Here is a 20,116-nt window from a genome sequence, read left to right on the forward strand (position 1 = left end):
GTTTGGGCTCAAACCCGTTCAAGCTGTACAGCTTTAAACAAGGCAAGCAATTGTTGCTTAACCCAAACCAAGTCTCTTAAAGGCACAGGTGGAGACAATTGCTAACAGGGCTCTCCCACTCAGGGAGAGCCCCTTGCACATCTCTGGTCAGCCAGACCAGCTACTCCACAGCCAGGGAGGCAGCTAAATGGGAATTATCTACTGAGCTAAGGCTGCTCTGTGCAGGGAACAAGGCACTCAGATTACCCAAACTGTGGTCAGCAGAGCCTCCACTCTTCCCTTGTGCCTATGGACCTCACAAGGCTTACATGCAGCAGATCCCTGTTCCTCCATACTTTTAACAAAAGGACCCCCAAGACCACAAAAGGAACCCCAAGAGCTGCTGGGAGGAGTTCTTACATTGCACATTTCACGAACAATTGCCTTCTCCTTTTCACTTAGGTCTTCTTCATAGTTGTCTTGCATTTGCCTGTCCAAATTTTCATGGACCTCAAGGACCTACAAAGAAACAGTATTACAAAACCATTATGATCTTCAAACAGTTATTTGTGTCCCTAAAAACATCATTAACAAGTATTTAAATTGGCAGGATTCACAAAGGCTCAAGACAAGCAAAGACAAACATGACATCAAGCTGGGCACCTCCATCCTCCCTGTTCCCCCAGCCATGTCCTGTCTCTGTCCCACCACCTTCATGGTGTGGCTGCTGCCAGTTCTGGGAACCATTGGCAGCAGGCTGCCGGCACCCACAAGTGCATCTCTCCCAGGAAGGCTGCTGGTGGTCCCACCTTCCAGGCAGCACCCCAACAAGCATGATGTTGTCTCTCACCATGTGCTGCCCACACCCCAAACCTCCAGAGCAGCTCAAGTGGGAGCCAGCCTGGCCTGACACATCCCACTGTCCTGGCCACCCCCACAGAGCTCCTTCAGGGAGAAAGTGCCCACCTGTGGCCAGCTGGTCCCTTGATCACAAAAGGAGATTTCAGCCTGGGGCTAAAGGCAGCCTTCATTTCCAGCTGGAAACACTGACCCCAGGGATATCCCTCTGTCACACCCACATGCATTCAGACAGTTCCTCCAGACAGACACATCCCACAAGGTGGGCACAGCACAGCACAGGAGCCCCCAGGTTTTACTCTTGCCTCTGTGCTGATTTACACACTCATAACACACACCTCACCCAGGGTTTCACCACTGCTGAGCCAGGTGATCAGCTCAGTGTGCGGGGCCAGAGATCCTGCAACCACCCAACATCATCAAACAGCCTGGTCCCGTTCACCACAGTGCATCCACACACACAGGAAGGTGTACAAGGTGTAGTCGTGTGAATAAATATTCCTACACATCCCAGGGAGGTACAGAGCCGTGCTAGGATGGGATTCAGCCTTTGCTGAGGGATGAACAGCACTGGCTGCTCCACAAAATGGAATACCAGGGAAGGAAGATTATCCCCAGGTCTGCTTCAGCACAGCAATCCTGCCGCACTCAAAATGAGTTACAAACAAAAATAGGTCATTCTCCTAGGGCCTGCAGCCTGCTTGGGACCAGTCTTTGCACAGACAGGAATTATCCACATCCATTCTAAGAGAGGAAGGGCAAGAGGAATGCAAAAAGCATGTACGTGCTGGCAAAGAGAGCATCTATTTTCTGCTAAAGAGGAGAGAATTAATTATTGATCCAGCTGGACTCACACATTGAACTTGCCTGTCTGGAGCCTGTGTGCTTCCAAAGCTGGCTGCACAGCCAGCAGCCTGCAGGAGCACAGCCTGGCATGGAGCACCAGGGCTGCCTGCCTGGCAGCCAAACACTGCCTGTGTCCACAGGGCAAGTGTCAAGGAAACCATGGGGTAGATTAGTTAAAGATCTCATCAACCTCTGCTTTCACCAGCCATCCCTCTTGCAGGCACAGGAGTCTCAGTGGACTAAAATAAACTGCCTTTCTACAACTTGTGCTTAAACTAAACCCACATTCCTTAGCCCAGGAGGTGTGAAAAGGTGGCACAGCATATTATTTCCTTCAGTGGAAATGTATTTTAATAGTGTTACCCAGCCAGAGCTGGAGCTGAAAGATGATCAGATGGAAGTTATGTTTGTATTTAATTTCTGAATCTCATTTACCCTGGAAATCATCCTGCTTCCCAGGCTCAACCCATGTCTGGCTAGGCACTTTGTAAAGATGTGTTAGCATCTTGGGTATGGGAAATGGGATTCATAGTGATAAAATGCAACAGCCTATCCAGGAAAGGCATGTTGGAAGAAAATACACTCTGAAGAGTGGAATAACCTCCTGAAGAAAGACAGGAAGGCCTTTCCTTAGTGCTGACCCAGCCCCAGCTATTCTCAGATCCTGCCAGATGCCTCCTCAGCTGTTTAGAAGGACCAGGTTAATGTTCCTCCAGTTACACCACTGGGGAATACAAACATGCCTTCACATCAGCTCTCTCTGGATCAGTAAAGTTCAAGGGCTGTGCATTCAGTGTGGGTCTAAGAAACTGGGGTCTGTCCTTCTGTGCTTTCTGCCACCTCTCAGCCCAGGAGCCTAAAGGAAACACACAAATGCACCCCAGGCTCTAAGTGGCTCATGCCATCCCCTCCTTTTTGCTTTTCATCAAGCTGCACTGACAGCACTGGGTCCTTTGCTGACACTGCAGCCCTTTGTGATCTCCCTGGGTTAAATGCCAGCCAGTGAGAGCAGCCTGCTCTGCTCAGGCATGGGGCTGGACTGGGAAATGCTGCTCTTTCGCAAAGGGATGTTACTTCCCAAAAACAACTCTCACCTTGCTCTCTGTGGGCATGCTGGCTTCTCTGGCATTTTCCCTGCTGATACATAAACTGAGGAACACCTCAAGTGTTCTTTGAGACCACACTGATGTCTGTGAGCCAGGCAGTGTCACCTCCAGGTCACCTGATGCCACATCCCTTCTGACTTGCTGTACTGACCCCATATGGCCAAATATATTTTAAAACAAATGTTCAATAAAAAAAAACACCACTAAGGAGTCTGAATGACAGTAGTAAAGGTTTGGAAGGGAAGCTGAAAGTTGAGGTATTCATTTCTGCAACACAAAGCACACTGAGATTGAGGGATACTTCAAAAATTTTGCAAACCTCACTAATTTTGTTGCTTCATAAGTCAGCTGGACACAACACTGGGAAACATCCTGCTTCAGCAAGGGAACAGTCCATATGCCCTGCTAGGATTTTTCCCTAGTTCTGGAAGGCCAAATCCTGTCTTATCCACAATTAGTGGGAGTGATGATCACCTGCTTGATAGCTCTGTGTGCATGGAAGAGGTCCAGGCTGCTGCTGTGGGGGCAGCTGGGTTATAGGCTAAATGTCATTCTTCTACATTTGTCTCCTCATCACCTCCCCACGTCTTTAGCAGGTTTGCTCAGTTCCTAAGAAAAGTGCTTTGATGTTCAGTGAGATACTGAGCTGTAGCATATGTACCTTTTATTCTTGTTAGCAAAAACAGCTGTTAGGAGTGCCAACCTGTCATCTTGCTCCTTATTTAGTAGGTGCAAACAAACAAAACTATTTCAGAAGGAAAAATAAAGAAAATCCTAAACATGCTCAAGGAAGAACCTGTGCTAAATTGCAGGCAGTACTTCAGCCACACAGATGGAATTTAGCTGGCAGAAAATCCCAAGGAAACAGCCTAGGGGATATTATGTATGTGGGTGCAGACAGGGGCAGTCCAGAAGCCCTGCAGATCCATGTGGAGTGGACTGTCCCTCAGTGGCTTTTGCTTGGGCACAGAGCCACATCCTTGCAGCCTCATCACTTGTGACAGGTTTGCATGTAAGTGTTCCACAAGACAAGCGGAGCCAACTGCACAGAATCATGGAATAGTAGAATGGTTTGGCACGGATGCCATTCATTAGAGCAGGTTGCTCAGAGCCCCACCCAGCCTGGCCCTGAACACCTCCAGGGATGGAGCATCCACAGCTTCTCTGGGCAACCTGTGCCAGTGCCTCACCACTCCACAGTAAAGAATTCCTTCCCAACAGCTAATCTAAACCTGCCTTCTTTCAGTTTAAAACCATTGTCTCTTGTCCTGTCACTATGTGACACAGGAGTCCCTCTCCCTATTTTTTATGAGTCCCCTTTACAGCACTGGAAGGTGCTACAAGGTGCCTCTGCAGCCTTCTCTTTTCCAGGCTGAACAACCCCAACACCCCCAGCCTTTCTTCATAGGAGAGGTGCTCCATCCCCTTGGTCATTTTCACAGCCTTTCCATCTCTCCTTGCCTTTTCTTGCAGCAAGGAGCTGGCCTGCTGAGCCATAAGGACTTTGTTTCTCAACCAAGCAGTGTTTCTTCCAATATCTGCTATGGTACAGCCAAAGCACAAAGTTCTCATTTGTAAGCTGCTTTCTTCTCAAGAGAGAGTCATGGTCTGTGTCACAGGAGGTGAGGGTGTAAGGCAGCAGCTGCATCCAGCTTCCCACCTGCAGGGGCTGGCTCTGGAAAAGCTGCCCCGTTCTGCAGGGGGCAAATAACACCTACTCCATCTGCTACAGCACGACGTGGCCAACAAAGGTCTGCAGCTGGAGACCAACACCTACCAACTATTTCACTGTGCCACAAGGGAGGAGGAGAGATTGAGACCATGACCAGATTCCTCAGGCTTTCAGTTTCCAGATGATCCTTGGAAATGGGTCACAGGATAGAAAAACAGACACCTCCTCATCCCTCCGTGCCACGCTGACCTACAGGAGAATTCCCTCCTCACCTCAAATGTGAGAACATTTTTAACCCCAAGTGAGTGAGCAGGACACATCATGTGAGATATTTATGGCCCAAGAGATGTGACTGCTCTGTCACCTGCTCCCTGACAGACAAATTCATCTCACCAGCCAAACTATGAAGTCGCAGAGGAGGATTTCTTCTGAATTTCTTCTAGCCCTTCCTAGGAATCCACAAAGCTCTGAAGCAGAGGGATTACTAATACATGCAAACACCCAACCATCCAAGTTCCTTTCAATTCCTTTAAATGAATCATTGCACCAGACCTTCCAAACTTAATTTCCAGTTTCCATAAATCTTCCTTATTAATTTGCAATCCTTTTCATATGCTTATCAAATCACATCTTAAAACCATTTATGTTTCTTGCCCTTAGTGAGAAATTCAGTCCTGCAGTTCCTAAAGCAAATAGGAAACTAATTGCTCCCCAGAAAATGATCATAATCAATTTAGAAGTATTTGATCTTGTAATTTAAAAACACTACCAACTCTGCTTAATACTATCCCTCACCACCACCTTGCCAAATGCAATGAAGAGAGGAGCAGAAAGGTGTGAACTCCACAGACTGGGAAGAAAAAGCCAACAGCAGTAGTCTGGACTGCATCAGAGCTTTGATGATCAAATACAATCAAAGACAAATCAATACAAAGTGACAGAAAAACAAAGGTTCACATGGGTTTGCAACATTCTGCAAGGCAACAGTTCAGCAGATCCATCTGTATGTATATATATATATATAAATATATGTATATATCTATACACACACACACTCAGAGGAGAAATGTCACCCACAAGCACATTGCACCATAGTACAGGATGGAGCTTTCTGATAGCACAGGGCCATTCACAACAAGCAAAGAAGAAACTTGTTGGAAAACACAGGACAAATATGTGGCAGCAAGTGAACTGCCACTTGTGTGGTCAGCTCCTTTGGGAACAAGCAAAAGGTGTACTAAAGGTATTTCTTAATCCTTGACCATGGTGGACATCCTCCTCTTAAGGACTTATACAATCAATCAATAGGAGTCATACAATTTGAATGTATAAAGTCTCAAGAAAGCTGAAAAATCAAGATTTTCAATTTGAAGGATCATTTATAATTTAAATTCTAATTAGATCCAAATGAAATCAAACTTGTCTTGCTTTTAATAACTACTTGAGAAATAGTGGCATTCAATATCTTCCTGGGATCTGGCAACTGCCCAGTGGAACCAATGTCCTTGCCAGTCACACTACTGTTTCTCCTAACATTTGCTGGTTTTAACACCACCACCATCACAACATCTGTCCTGGAGCCAAGAGACCCTGGACAGGCATGATATACTAAGATAGAAACACTAAAAATTATAAAATTTAGGGAATTTGTGCATCATAACCATGAGCAACATCAGTGCCATTTATTTATCTGTCAGATGTGGAAAGGTACACAGGAAAGAGCTTTGTAAGCATCTGTCTCCAGGTCTAAGATCATCCAAGCTGGTGATGCCACTGCTGGACCTTTTCTCCAGCTAGGACCAAAGGAATCTGAGCTCCAGAGCAGCCATCCAGGAATCTTCCTTTGAGCTGATGTCTCTTCAACCCTGTACAAAATTCTTCAGCTTCAGCAAATCCAAATCTATAAATCACTGTTTTTCAACCAAAGACTGATTTAGTTGAGACTTTCCATCCATCTCTATGGCATCATGTAAAGGATTTGTGCTTCTGTGTCTCTCAGATACTCAGAAGTATCTTGCTTAACTAGTTAAACATGTAGCACTGAGGAATTACACTTTTTCTGCTAATGGATGGTCACTAGAACCTGAAAGCTGCTGTGAAATCACAGTGCAAGTTTTCTCCTTTAACTCACCTAGCAGTCTCCCATGGTCCCATTGCCAATGGTCCTGACTTAATCCTTACTGATGATGCACATCCTACATGGGCAGGATGCCACGGTTTGTTTGTTGTATATTTTCATAAAATAAAATCTTTCTCCTTTGAAGACTGCTGTAGGATTTTCATCAACAAAATATATGAGGAAATGCAGTTTTTGTGTCCGTTTTTAAAACAGCATTTCGGCCACCACTGTCACCCCAGCAGCCCAGTTTACACAGGACTGATGAACACAAAGGGCAACCAACATATTCAGCATCAGCAGCATTTATTGGAGGTTTCCAACCCCCAAAAAATAGCTGTACATAATCTTGCTTAGCTCTGCAACTATTTTAAGAAGCAATGCTTATTCATCATGATAGAGGTGCTGGTTGTCAATATCCTGCCTGTGTATTAACTTTGTGTTCAGTTGTTCTCACAAGCAGAGGCAATGCCCAGCTCTGACACCTCAGTGCCCCACACAGCCTTACCTTCATAGCATGCACCACAGCCTCTGGCTTCTGGCCCACAGGGACATACCCTGCTGCAGGGGAAGATGCAAGATCAGATGTCATGCGAGCTGGTCCCTGTGGAAATCAGATAAGATATGTGTTAATTCCCCTTTGGGTGATTTAAGCAAGGATAAATAAAATATTCAGAAAATTTGACCACTAACTCATCTCAAATTCAATCCCCTTAGCCACCTTCAGAGACAAAAGACACCACTACCCCTTCCTCTCAAGTCACTTGATTTGATAACATTGAAGTACCAGCACTCAGTCTAGATGTGTTCAGGCAGGAGATCACCCTGGTTTAAATCTAAATTGATTCAAGAAACATCTTTTGTTCATTTAGGATAGCTTTCCACAAGGACAAGATCAAACAGCATTTATCCTCCTAGACACGGGAGCAATGCAAACAAGATGATTTTCCAGCATCAAACAGTCATTTCTAAGAAGCTGTGCTCATGAAAGAAACAGTTGGCATAACTTCATTGCTTCTCTGGCAGTGCTTTCACATTGACATCAAGTACCGATCTTCAGCTACAGAGAAAATTGTGAAAGCAACCTTAAAACAAGCAGATGTCCAAACCTAATGTTGGCTGGGTTTGTTTCCAAAATGCTGGCCAGTCCTCCTGCATGAAGGATTCCACTGGGAAAGATGCCGAAATTACATTTTACAAAAGATTTCTACTGTCCAACCAGCCTTGTAAGCATTTTTCATAGGGTTTTCCTTTTTCTACAGGCATCCAGCTTGAATTATGAGAGACACAATATCTTCATTCAGTGAGATGCTCCCTGCCTGTCCCTAATATTTTTGCATTGCTTTGTAACTCCAGGAGAAATCAACAATGAAATCATTGACCAAACTTGTATTTAGCCTTCACATCCTTTAGGAAACACAAAGAATTATTATACTTGGGGGCCTCTGAAAGCAAATTGGGATGGCAGAGCAGCATGTAGCACCATCACAGGAACGCTTTCACACACAACACACGAGGCACTCCATTCACCTCTTCCCTGGTTTAAAAACACAGCATTTTTATGTTTTGTCTCATCACTTTGCCTTCCATGCCAAGGCCAGCAAGTTAGTTGTGCCAGAAGAATCACAGAATAATAGAAACACAGAATGGTTTGGGTTGGAAGGGACCCTAAAGATCCTCTAGTTCCACCCCCCTGCCATGGGCAGGGAACCTTCCACTGAATGAGATTGCCTAAAGCCCTGTGCAGCCTGGCCTTGAGCACTTCCAGGGATGGAGCATCCACAGCTTCTCTGGGCAACCTGTGCCAGTGCCTCACCACTTCTACAGAAAAGGAGAACCAATGGAGGGGCACTTTCTCAGCTCTCATTCTGCCAAATGTTTCAAGTTGTAGGGGTCTTTTTACTCATAAAAGCATTCATGGCATGCATTAAAGGATAAGATGGGCTAATCCATTAGGCTACAGACAAACGGGCACAGAGCCTTCCAAGCCCTGGCCACTGAAGTGTGCCTAACCCATGCCACGACCAACAGCCGCTTACTCATAATAGCAACCTTCATGAACTGAGTTACAGGTGATACACAAACTTCCCTTGGACAGGGGTGGCATCTCAGAAAAAGGAAAGTTAGACTTACAAACGCCACAAAAATTCTCCAAGGTTATTTAACAGCCTGAAAAAGCTGCAGCACTCACAGGATGGGCATGGTTCTGGACCTAGTGGCAGAGTGTTACAGCTTGGCCACCTGGGAATACATCCTCAGCCACCCCATCCACAACATCAGACAGAAAAGCCAGAGGCTGAGGGGGAGCACTAGGGACTGGATCCAGCCAGTCTACAGCTGCAAAATGGGGTACACATTTCTCACAGGGCTGGTAAATGCCACAGAGTCCTTCCAGAATCAGCTTCCCACAGAGGTCAGAGACACCAATGCATGTATAATTACTCTGGCTTCATCATGAAAGATGTTTTCTTTCCATAAATGATCAGCTTCATGACAAAAGAAAGAAGAATATTCAGGAGTTTGTGGTCATACTTGATATGGATCTTCTCCTACGGCCCTCTTCAAAACTAGCACAGGAAATGCCAAACAAAGGTCTAACATCTAATATTTCTTTGGAGTTGAGAGTAATATGACAAAGTTAAAAGGAATTCTGCTGGATATTGCTGCTGACAACATTTTAAATGCAGTTTCCTGGCCAAACTAGAGTAGATCACGAGGTCTCCCGTATGAAAGACAGCAGCAGCTTCTCCTCACATAACTGAAGGCACTAATGAGCTACAAAGCACTTCCATGATCACAATCACTCTCAAAATTATTACAGAATACAAATGAAACAAAAATGATTAGAGAGAAATGTTTTTTCTAAAGAGCTTGATCATACTTAACCAATCACCATACTGACAAGATAAAAGCATTCTTACAAACACAGTGATATACTGGATATATTATATCACACAAAAAGCATTCACAGGGTCACCTTCCTTCTCAGACAAAGGCACTCAACTGAGTGGCCCCTGAACACAGGTAGACAATTTGACTGAAGAAGAGAAAAATAACTTTAAAGAATGAGAAATGCAGCAGAAGAGGTAGACCCAAAACTTGCAGCCAAAGTCAAAGTTACAGATTGCTTCATCTCTAAAACAGGCATGATCCTTGATCCTTAGCTGGGAAGTCAAAAGCCCCAGCCAGCAGAAAGAGATCTCCAAATTGCTGAGTGCCATCATCAGCAATGGTGAGTGCACCAAGGCCACACCACTGAGCCATTGCCCCAGGCCACAGAGACCTCCCCACCATGCCAGGCTGGTGCTACAAAAGGTCAAACACACCTGTGAAGAAGGTGGGGGAGCAAGCAAGGATCTCACCAACATCCCCAGTCTTTGGGGGATGCCATCTTTGGCAGCAATGCAATCTCTGCAGCTATGGGATGCACCCAGTTAAAATACACACATGGCTAAGGGTGGCTCCATGTTCATCACTGCAGGCAGTGCTCCTTGTGCCGCTGCACCCTGAGGGAAGGCTCTTCCCAGACACACAAAGAGCCAGCCTTTTTTAAAGGGGTTGGTGCTTCATTCCCACTGATTTCATGTGGTTCACAAAAAAAGAAAAAAAGCTTCAGCCAAACTCCTATCAGCTTCCTGCACAGAGGCACACATGAAGGAGGCCAGAACTGAGGGGACTGCAGTCAGCAAGGAAAGAAGTGACAACATACCCAGCAGGATGCATGGCCAGCAGGATGCATGGCAGTCTTTGGAGGATGGAGGAGAGGAAAATGGGCAGAGGTCACCAACAGTGTCAGCTGAAGAGGAGGAAATGGAAGGAATTGGAGAAAAGGTCAAGGTTGCTATATTGGAAAACTGCCAACAGTGGGAGAAGGGAGGGAATGGGAAGGAAGAGGAGGATGTGTATTTTACCCAGCAGGAAATCCATTGAGGTGAAATGCAGAGGAGAGGGAACCAGAGATTTGAGATAGGAGGTTGGAAGTAGGGCAGGGAAAATCTCAAGAAGTCAGTGTTAAAGTAGTAAGTAAAATTGCACAGATGGAAGAGCTTCCTCATGCCTAGAACAGATGCATTTGGAAACTGTAGGCAAGAATTCCCACAGCTGCACCCCAGCACTCCAACTCAGCTAATCTGAGGACCCCCACCACTGCAGAAACCCATGCCCTTCCTGTTCCCTACAGCTGACATTTTCACAGACACAGGAACACCACTGACTCAGCACCCTGGCAGACAACAATAGCAAGGTTAATGTGGTTACATCCTAAGAAGCAGAAATTGTCCATACAGGCAAAAAGCAACATGGTGTGTTTTGAGGCAAGTGTCACTCTCGGTTTCCTCTCCCCGTCTGCTTTTGTCGAGCATGCAGTCTCTGTATCAGATGCACATATGACTTTTCCACTTGCCAGGTTTTTATAGTGCTTGGTAGTTCAGAGGTGGTTTACTCTTCACCCTCAGATATGTGGCTGAGGCATTATGTAATTATATAAATGAATGGTGCCACAAGACTGCTCAGAAGTCACCAAAAATACCATTAAAATTTATAATAGAGATGTTGAGAAACAGCATACCACTTCCAGCTGCATCCACAGCCACCCCAGCAAAGGAAGAGCTGCCCAGCAGTGAGAGTACCTAATTAAGGTAATGCCTAATTAAGGAGAGGGGTATAGGTTATGTCTCTTGAGTGTCCAGATGCTTGCAGGAAGCACCTTTCTTCCCTATGCACAGGGTTTATCAACTACTGCACCTCTGAGACCCAAAGATAGCTCTCCTTAAGAAGCAAAAGTCCCAGGGAACCAGAGGCTGTGGAATTGTGTGTGACCCATCCTAAGCCTCCTCAGCAAATTGGTGCTTTTGCTTCTCTCCAAACCACTGTGGCTGCTCAGACCACTCGAGATTGCTGTGGCATGTGATGAGCTCAGCCTGGACAGAACAGCCCTGTCTCTGCTGCCAGGATGGTTCTGGGACTGCAGTGTCCTCAGAGGGCCCTGATGAGACTCTCTGCATCCCTCAAGGGAGGCAGTGCCAAGTACCCCCACATCCAGGCCCTTTTCCACAGGGAAAACCACAACAAGAGCTATTCCTCTGCTGCCCCTGTGCAGACAGCAGTACTGAAGCACCACATTTCCCTTCCAGCCCTCACTTGTCCCTCCATTTCAAGCAGATCAGTGCTGAATATTTGCTGGTATCAGTGATGGGACCAATGCACTTGTCAGAGCTTACTGCTCCCCCATGGCATCAGTCCCCTCCCCATACCATGAACACCAAAACCACGAATCCACCAGAGAAGCTCAATTCCATCTGAGACCCTCCCAGAAACCTCTCCCTGGAGCTGGCAGGGCTTGTCTCCAAGGCTGCATGGAGAGTCACAGTCCAGCTGTATAATTGACTAAGAGAAGAGAGAAACTCTGCAGTGCCTCATGCCAGAGCACCCTTGGAGCAATATGCTACATGCAGGGGATAAGTTCCCAAATTCTCTGTTGCTAGAATGACACTGACACCCTCCAACCCAAAGCAGAAAACAAAGCAAATCAAAGTAGCCCCATTCACTGCCCCAGACAAAAACCATCAGCAAAGCAACAGTGCTAATGTGAGAGAGAAAATCCCCAGACCACAAATAGTGCACACGATCCTTTTCAATCTGACACCAAAAAAAATCAAGAGCAGATGCCTCAACTTGAGGCTGCTGGCCAACATCTGCTGCTGTGTGTCACACCACAATGTCATTACCAGGGTCTAAGACCAAGTTTCCCAACGAGTCCTTGCTGGCTCTGTCTGGCTGCATGGGATGTGGTCCAGCACAGATGCTGACAGGCACTGCCATGGATACTCCACTCCTGTGTACTTGGAGGACCAAAATTAACAAGACTCTTTGCAATAGGGCACACTGAGAAATCCCAATAATGACACATCTGCATGGAAGTAAAGTAAGGTTTAAAACATGAACATCTCTTCATAACAGGGGGAATGCTTTGGAACCCAAGAAGAAAAGAGCCTAACTGGGCATGACAGGTGTCTGCTCTTTTAGAGGTTTTGGATCAGAAATTAAAAAAAAAAAAGAACAAAGGAATTGTGATAAACAATTTCTCCTTGATTCCTCCAGGGATCTGAAAAGACATGAGACCTTGGGCCTGCCATCAGTTTTCAATCTCTTTTTGTTCAATTATATTCTGTCTTTTAATGACACCCTTTCCTACCTCACTGCCAAGAGAGCTATTCCTGATCTGCAGAAAGACTGGGAAGTTTCAAAATCCAAAAGAGAACATCATGCTGATTTTACTTCAGCCAGCAGGCACAACCTAGGCACTGGGGATGCTTCAGACCAATATGGAACACATGAGCAAATATTAATGCTTCTGAGCCTCACATCTTCCCCTTGCCTTCTATTAATTTTTGTCTCCCATTTCAAAAAACAAGCATTTAGAATTCAAACCCGATTATATAAGCCACATTTTTCTAATGGCATACCTCAGACAACATTAAAGCTAAATGGAGTCATATCAGACACCGTGAAGTTTTTATTGCCGAGACAGAACACAGAAAATTACATTACATCAGGCACTGCCAGACAGCTCACAATAAAATTCCCAGGCATGTCTATTTATCTCACAATGGTTTTGTTTGCAACCTGCTCACCCAGATTTGAATTGTACTTGGACCCTTCCTTAGCACCTGTCACCGTCCAGGTGTTTTAAATAAATAAAAAATAAATAAAGGTGTCAATGCCACTCTGCAAATTAGGAACTGTTAAGAGACAAGCAGGAGGCAGTAACATGCAGTAACAGTTCATGGGAGTGGGTGGCAGGGCCAGGACCGTGGAAAGGTGCCATGGCTGGCACCCCAGCCCTGCTGTGCTGACAGAACAGGGGGCCCAGCACAGTTTTGTTTGTGAATGGCACATGTGGCTACAAGTTAAAGGAAGTGCCTGGAGCAGCTCCAGCCAGGCAGTGCTGGGGCAGATGGGGGAAAATCAGCACCAAAACCAAGGACTGAGAGCACAGGGGCACTCTGGCACGGGAGGAGGGAAGGCAGGGAATGCACCAAACCCCTGAAGCATGGTGTCCCCATCACAGGAGTGCACAGGCAGCACCAAGGGCAGCACTGGGCTCACACAGACTGATGGTGCATTCAGAATGAGAAATCTCCCTGCACACAAAGATGAGGGGCATTCCTGGGTGATCACACACAAAAAAATCTCTTGTTACCACCTGCCTGAGAAATTCTCTGGACCCCCTCATCGTTCTGCATCCCGGGCCACATTTCCCTTCCCGTGCTCCCCGCCCTGCAGCTGCAGAGGGGTTAATGGCTTGAAACAAAGCACGGGCCTGGCTGGAGCAGGACACAACTCCAGGCTGACATTCCACCCTCCCTTCCTGCAAAGTCCCTTCCCTCCCTGCCGCATCTCCTCATGCCCACGGCAGCTCTGCCATTGCCACCCCGTGTGGTGCTCCTGAGGGAGCCCAGCTCCCCCCAGGGCCCTGCAGGGACAGGGTTACCTGGTGGCACTCTGGCAGCAGCCCCAGGGCTCCTCGCTGCCTCCAACATTTCCTGGAGGTACAAAGAAGTGACCAGTGCCAGCTCCTCTGCAGACCTTTTTGTCACCCTACTCTGACACCTTTTTGTCACCCTACTGCAGATGATGCCAGACCTCTGGTATCTGAGCATGGGACACCCTGACAGGAGCCAGGGAGCATTCCTGTGTGTCCTGTCTGCCTAGCAGATGATCCAGGGCACTGATGCTGCTTGGCTGTGCTTATTCCATGCCTACTGTGCAGAAATCCTGCCAGCACTCAGCTCAAACCCAACCACCAGCTCCTTCTGGGCCATTTAAATGGTTGCACAGTCCCAAAGACACTGTGGGCTGCCCTGCAGCTGCAAGCACCTGACAGCCTGGCACCAGGCACCAGGAGGATTCCTAGACAGACCCAGCTCTCCAGCACAACACAGGTCCCTGACAGGCAGTGAGTTCAGAGCCATCAGTACCCTGTATTAGCATCTTCCTTATCAAATCAAGGGACTTTATTGCAGATGATAATCTCCTTTGGCATTACTTAATTTGCTGCCTTTAATCACAGAGAGCAGCTGGTCATGTAAACATTCCAATCCATGAATTAACTGCTGGGTCCACAGGGCAGCCAGACAGAGCCTGTCTGTGTGTCCCAGCCACCTCCTCCTGCACCTTCATGGTGCCCCCAGCAGGCATGGATGTCTGCTCAAGTAATAACAAGGACTTGCATGGCGCTTTCTGATTATTAAAGAAACAATTTAACTCCTTCATTGCTTTCTCAGCAAACATCACAAAAGAATGGCTCCTCTCCCTGGCAGGCTGGCTGCACAGGCTGTGCTGGGGCACCCAAGGGAAAGGAAGATTTCAGAGACTGCCCCGAACAGAAAAACAAAGTCAGGACATTGTTTGCAACTGGATGTCATTACAAACAGGAAGGGTGTCTTTTCTCAGCCCTGAGTTGATGGAAGCTCCAGACTCGGGAGGCTCCTCGGAGCGCCAGAGCCGGTGAGTGACGCGCAGCCTGCTCCGGCTGGGGGCGAGGGCAGCGCTCACTCTATGGGCAGCGGGGATGGGGCACGCCGGCAAAATCACAAAATCACCCCCGACAGCACCAGCTGCCCCCTTGGACCGTGAAACCCTCTCCAACACATGTGCAGAGCAGCTCCAGCCCGCGGTTACCTGACACGAGCAAACAGAACCAGGACAGAGCCAGCCCAGCCGCGCAGCAGCCAAGTGCACTAACCCTGACTGACTCACAGGGGCACTGTCAGCGTGAGCAATCCCAGAGGTGCTTTTGATGAAAGAACCCCAAGCACATTTGTTTTCAGAAGGAAAAGGTGGGCATTCTTAAGACTGTCATGATTTTGAAGCAAATCTGATTTGGGGATGATGCAGGTGAAAGCCTCTGAGTGGGCAGAGGATGCAGGCGGGCACAGGAGGGTGCACATCTGTGCACATCTGTATGGCCCATTTGAGCCTGGCTGCCCTTCCAGACCCATGGCAGAGCAAGGGTCTCTTGTGCCCCTGCCTCTCCCCTGACCCACTGCCAGCCCCACACAGGGGTACATGGAAAATGAGCATGAGAACCCACAGCAGATGGCTTTTTCTTGCTTCCTGTGGCCACCTGTAAGGGTGGATTATGGGCATGGCCTCTCAATGCCTCTTTTGCTCCTCAAAACCCCCAAGTTTGTGCTGGTCAGCTGCCATGGGGAAAAATGCCACTCACTGCCCAGAGCCTCTGCAATAGCAGCAGATGAAGGGCACGTGCTTTCAAAAATGGATTGGTTTGTTCTCAGCTCCTGAAGCTTCACCATAGCACTCCATAAATCCTGACAAACCTTTCGTTTTACTTTTTCTTCCACATCTACTGTTGCTGCAGCAGCAAATCAGGCACCTTGAATTTCTCTTTTTGCCTGCTCAATAACATCCTGGTGGTATCAGTGAAGCCAGTGGGAAGGAGCTGCCTTCTGTCATGCTTCTCATGCTTCTCTCAATCATTGCTTCCCCCTGCCTAAAAAGGCACCATGGCCACCACTGATGTGGGAAGGTGAGAAATCAGCCTAGAGTCATCCTCTGACACACACCAGCTGAGCTCAGCTCACCTGACAGTGACAGGGGATGCAGGCATGGGAGAAGGCAGGAGACCATCGGGGCACTGCACAGGAGGGGCTTCTGAAGTAACAGAAGGGGCTGGAGGCATTTCGAGAGGCCACAACAAAATGCTGAAGATGTAAATGCAGTCCTGGGGATGCCAGAGGCACTGGGCAGCCAGAGATCTCCCTGCCCAAGGGTTCATGTAGCACTCTGAGGGCCTGGGGGTTCCTTGCTGGCAGTGGAGGGGTTGCTGTGCTGTGCTGGGACACCTTGGGGCCCTGTTAACATCTCCAGTGCACCAGGTGACTCTGCAGGGGCAATCAATGCTCCAGGGCTCCCCTGACTCTTCTGGGTGCATCTTCAGGACATCACAATGAGAACAGTGTGGTGATCTTTAGCCATTTCAAGCTTGATTTGAAAAGTCAGTTGGCTTTAAGAATCTGATCCAGCTCTTCTCCCTGAGAGGAACAGATTTGCTCCCATGCAGGCTGAGGAGGGACTACAAGACTTGCCCTGTGAGACCCCAGAGCAGGCTTGGGCCCCAGTTACATCTCCTTGCCTGCACCAGGCTGGCTCAGGAGCCAGCTTTGTCCTTCCTCTGCAGGGAGCTGAGGGAGACACAGACAGTTACCTTCTCACTTCTCTTCTGCCTCAGCCCTTGTCCTGAGCAGGATGGAGCCCACTGTCTTTCCAGCCAAAAGGGAGAGACAGGACTGCCATTGGGGTTGGGGTTTAGCTGCTATGTTCCCACACGTCACCTCTCCTCACCACTGCTCTCACAGGCTCAGCAGACAGCCAGAGCTTCAGCCAAGGACTCATCATCCCTTCCCACTCCATCTAATGGCTTCTCTTTACACCTACAGACCACAAACATTTGGGCTTGTTGTTGTAATAGCAAGCATGCCATCTGGCAAAACAAAATCCACTTCCCTCGAGCATCTCTGCAAGGCAGAGGTACAGAATGTGACTCCTTGTGGCAGCATGGTGGCAATCAAGGCAAGGGCTGGTGCTGCCAGAGGGGTCTCCCAGGCTTTGCATCCTTCAAGAAGTGGGCAGTGGAGAAAAATACAGTCAGAAACAGTGTCAGGAAGCCAGAGACTCAGCAGCCCTCTAAGCTGAGTGCTCTCCACTACATAACCACACTACAACTTTGCATTTTCCTATGGACCTGGTTATTTTTGGAATAGATTTAGAAGGGAAAAAGAAATTGTGTCTCCCCAGTCTGGTCTGTGGTCTACACAGACTCCTGAGAGAAGCAGCTTTGAACACTCTAACAGAAATCTCACTGTTATCTGGAGATGCTTATTGTAGTCCTCAGGGGCTGGGTATTGTCTTCTCAAAAGGACAGAGCTTGTCTGAGCTCTCACAGAGTGTATCTGCAGGTCCTTTCCCCAGGGATTCCCAGTCCCAGACCCAGGATGGTCTCCAGCCACAGCACCAGCAGACACATCCTCCTGCACCCAGATGGGGAACCACAAGGAGCTCCTGCTCCTCAGCAAGGGAACACTACAAACTTGGTACAAAAACTGAAGGAAGGGGAAGGTGATGATTATTCTAACTTAACATGTCACTCACACCCACACACCTACAAACACACACTCACATGTTCACCAAAAGGTGGTCAGGGTCCCTGTGTGTGGCACAGAAAACAAGGGACACCCACTGACAGCCCTGGCATCCCTCCTCATTGACAGCAAAGAAATGGGTTCTGGGACACATTTTTCACACGCCTTAGGAGTCAGGGGTGATTACAGGCTGACCTTTATCTCAGCATCTTGCTTACCCTCCAAAAACCCTAGGAAAGCTGCTGCCTGTTGCCTCCTTTCCATCACTTTGGTCATCTTATCTACTCCTTCCTCTCGGAACCACAGGAAGAAAAATTGTGGTGTGACAGTGCTCCTGTTATCAGGGAACCAGTCCTCTGCTGATGAGCCATCTGTGCTGTGGCCTTATCACAGCCCAGACCTCCCAGTCCTGACACAAACCACACATCCTGGTGTGCTTACCCAATTCCTTGCTGCCAGTCATGTCTGTGGCCATCAGCACAGGCCAGAGCATCCCTTCCTCTAGAATTCCTGCTGCTGTTTTCACACACACTTTCCCACCCACACTCCATGCACACCACCCTCAGTATTTCTATTGAGTTACTCCCACCAAAGGCAGGATTCCCATTATAAATCACACGAACACTGCTAACAGATTTTAAGTGTAAGCCAGCCAGGCTAGCTCTGACTGCTAGCAACAAGCTGGTTCATGTTTAATGGTGTTCTTTGCCAGTGTGGATAAATGGTTCCTCCAGGCAGCTGGTTTCTGAGCTTCTCAAGGTGTGGTACCACCACAGGAGCATAAGCAGCCCTCAGGTTACCCTCTCATGCCTGGGCTCTGAGATGGGCCTGTGGGCAACAGGCAGGTACATGAGAGTCTGCAGGGAACATGTGTCCACATGGCAGCCAGAGCACCCATGAAGAGGCCAAAGAGAGAGGTGCAAGCTCTGGGCCATGCCTCAGCCCCCACATGCATCTGGGATGTCCCCCTGGGTGTGGGGGGAGTGAGCAAGCAGCCCTGTGGGGTTTAGCTGCCAGCTGCAGTGAAACCATGACACCCAGATCCCAGGTGGGCCACGGAGTCCTCAGCAGTGCACGGCTCACAGGTACCTCAAACACAGCTCTCATCCCTGGGACAGCAGCTCCCACGAGACTGAGCAGCTCTGGAGGCTCTGGCAATGGGAAAAATGGAGCCAGCCTATGCAGTCTCATCCCAGGGGAATGGCAGCTCCCACCAGGAGCTTGTTGCTGCGTCCTCTCATGAGTCCAAGCCAGAGGAAATCACCCTCACCTCCCAGAGGACACAGGGAGCCTCTGGTACTCCATGAAATGACAGTGGATGGCAGTTCCCAGAGCTGGAAAGATTGACAGGGTCTTGTAGGCCAGACTAACCCCAAGGACTTCTGCTCCTGGATATTTGGTGACCATTGCAGACTACAGAGCAGATCTGTAATTATCTGTGTGTGTGAAGCCCAACGCACAGAGCACAACTGTGAGAGTCTTCTGCTTCTGCATCCTGAGGGTGCACTGGTGTCCCTGATCCAGGACACGCTAGGAACACCCAGCTGTGTCCTACACTGGGCTGTGTCAGAGCCCTGGAGAGCTGGGGTGATGCCTGCTCGTCACCTGTGTGACAGTGACAGGGATGAGCTGGGAACTTCCCAAAGAGCTACACGGGCAGCGCCGATGATGGAACCCCGAATGGATGGGGCAGCTTTGAAGCTGACACAACTGTCCATCACTCCCCCACATGAAGCTTGTGCAGGCACAAAGAATGACTTCTCACAAACTCATGCCTGCTGTCTGTTAAAAAAGCCACAGAGCAACTCAGGTACATCTAAACATCCACTTCTGGGCAGGCTCAATTAATTCTAAGACATTTTCATGAGTCTGTGATCATTATCCTCATTACAAAAACAGTGTATCACATCAAGCCACAAACCAAAGCTATTTTGTTAGAAATAAGTAAATAAATGGCTACATAAGTATCTCAGACAAGGTGGATTTGGATCCAAAGCTGTTTTTGTTTTTTCTCTATTGACTTCCTGCAAAGAAGGCAGAACACAGCTAGGGTGACAGATGAAAGTGAATGCCACACAGCACCCAGGCCTCTCCATAAATGCCAGGTGCCATCTCTTCCTTGAGGAAGGAGAGAAAACAGGGACAAGTGGCCAGGAAGGGCTCCAGCAGGCAGGACCATCTGCCACCAGCCCTCACACAGCCCCAGTGAGCTGCGGGGGCCAATGCTCAAGCAGAAAACTCTCCTGCCAGCTCCCATCCCAGCACAGCCCCTCTGCAGAGAGCTGCTGGATGTATCCCAGCCTGACTGACAAGATAAATGTAAAATCATGAGTAGCAGCACTCCTAGGGGCAACCAACACAGGCTGATTGAGCATCA

The 20,116-nt window shown here is 48.2% G+C and overlaps 1 protein-coding gene across 1 annotated transcript in view; it reads right to left on the minus strand.

The window, feature by feature from the left end:
* The window catches only part of CCDC85C (coiled-coil domain containing 85C), a 111,327-nt gene that overhangs the window by 5,110 nt on the left and 86,101 nt on the right, over positions 1 to 20,116 (minus strand). The window contains 2 exon segments of the mRNA XM_030948650.1: positions 400 to 498; positions 7,086 to 7,181. Coding sequence (XP_030804510.1) covers positions 400 to 498; positions 7,086 to 7,181 — 195 coding nt within the window.

This window comes from Camarhynchus parvulus, chromosome 5 (genome assembly GCF_901933205.1).
Source record: "Camarhynchus parvulus chromosome 5, STF_HiC, whole genome shotgun sequence".
NCBI lineage: Eukaryota > Metazoa > Chordata > Aves > Passeriformes > Thraupidae > Camarhynchus > Camarhynchus parvulus.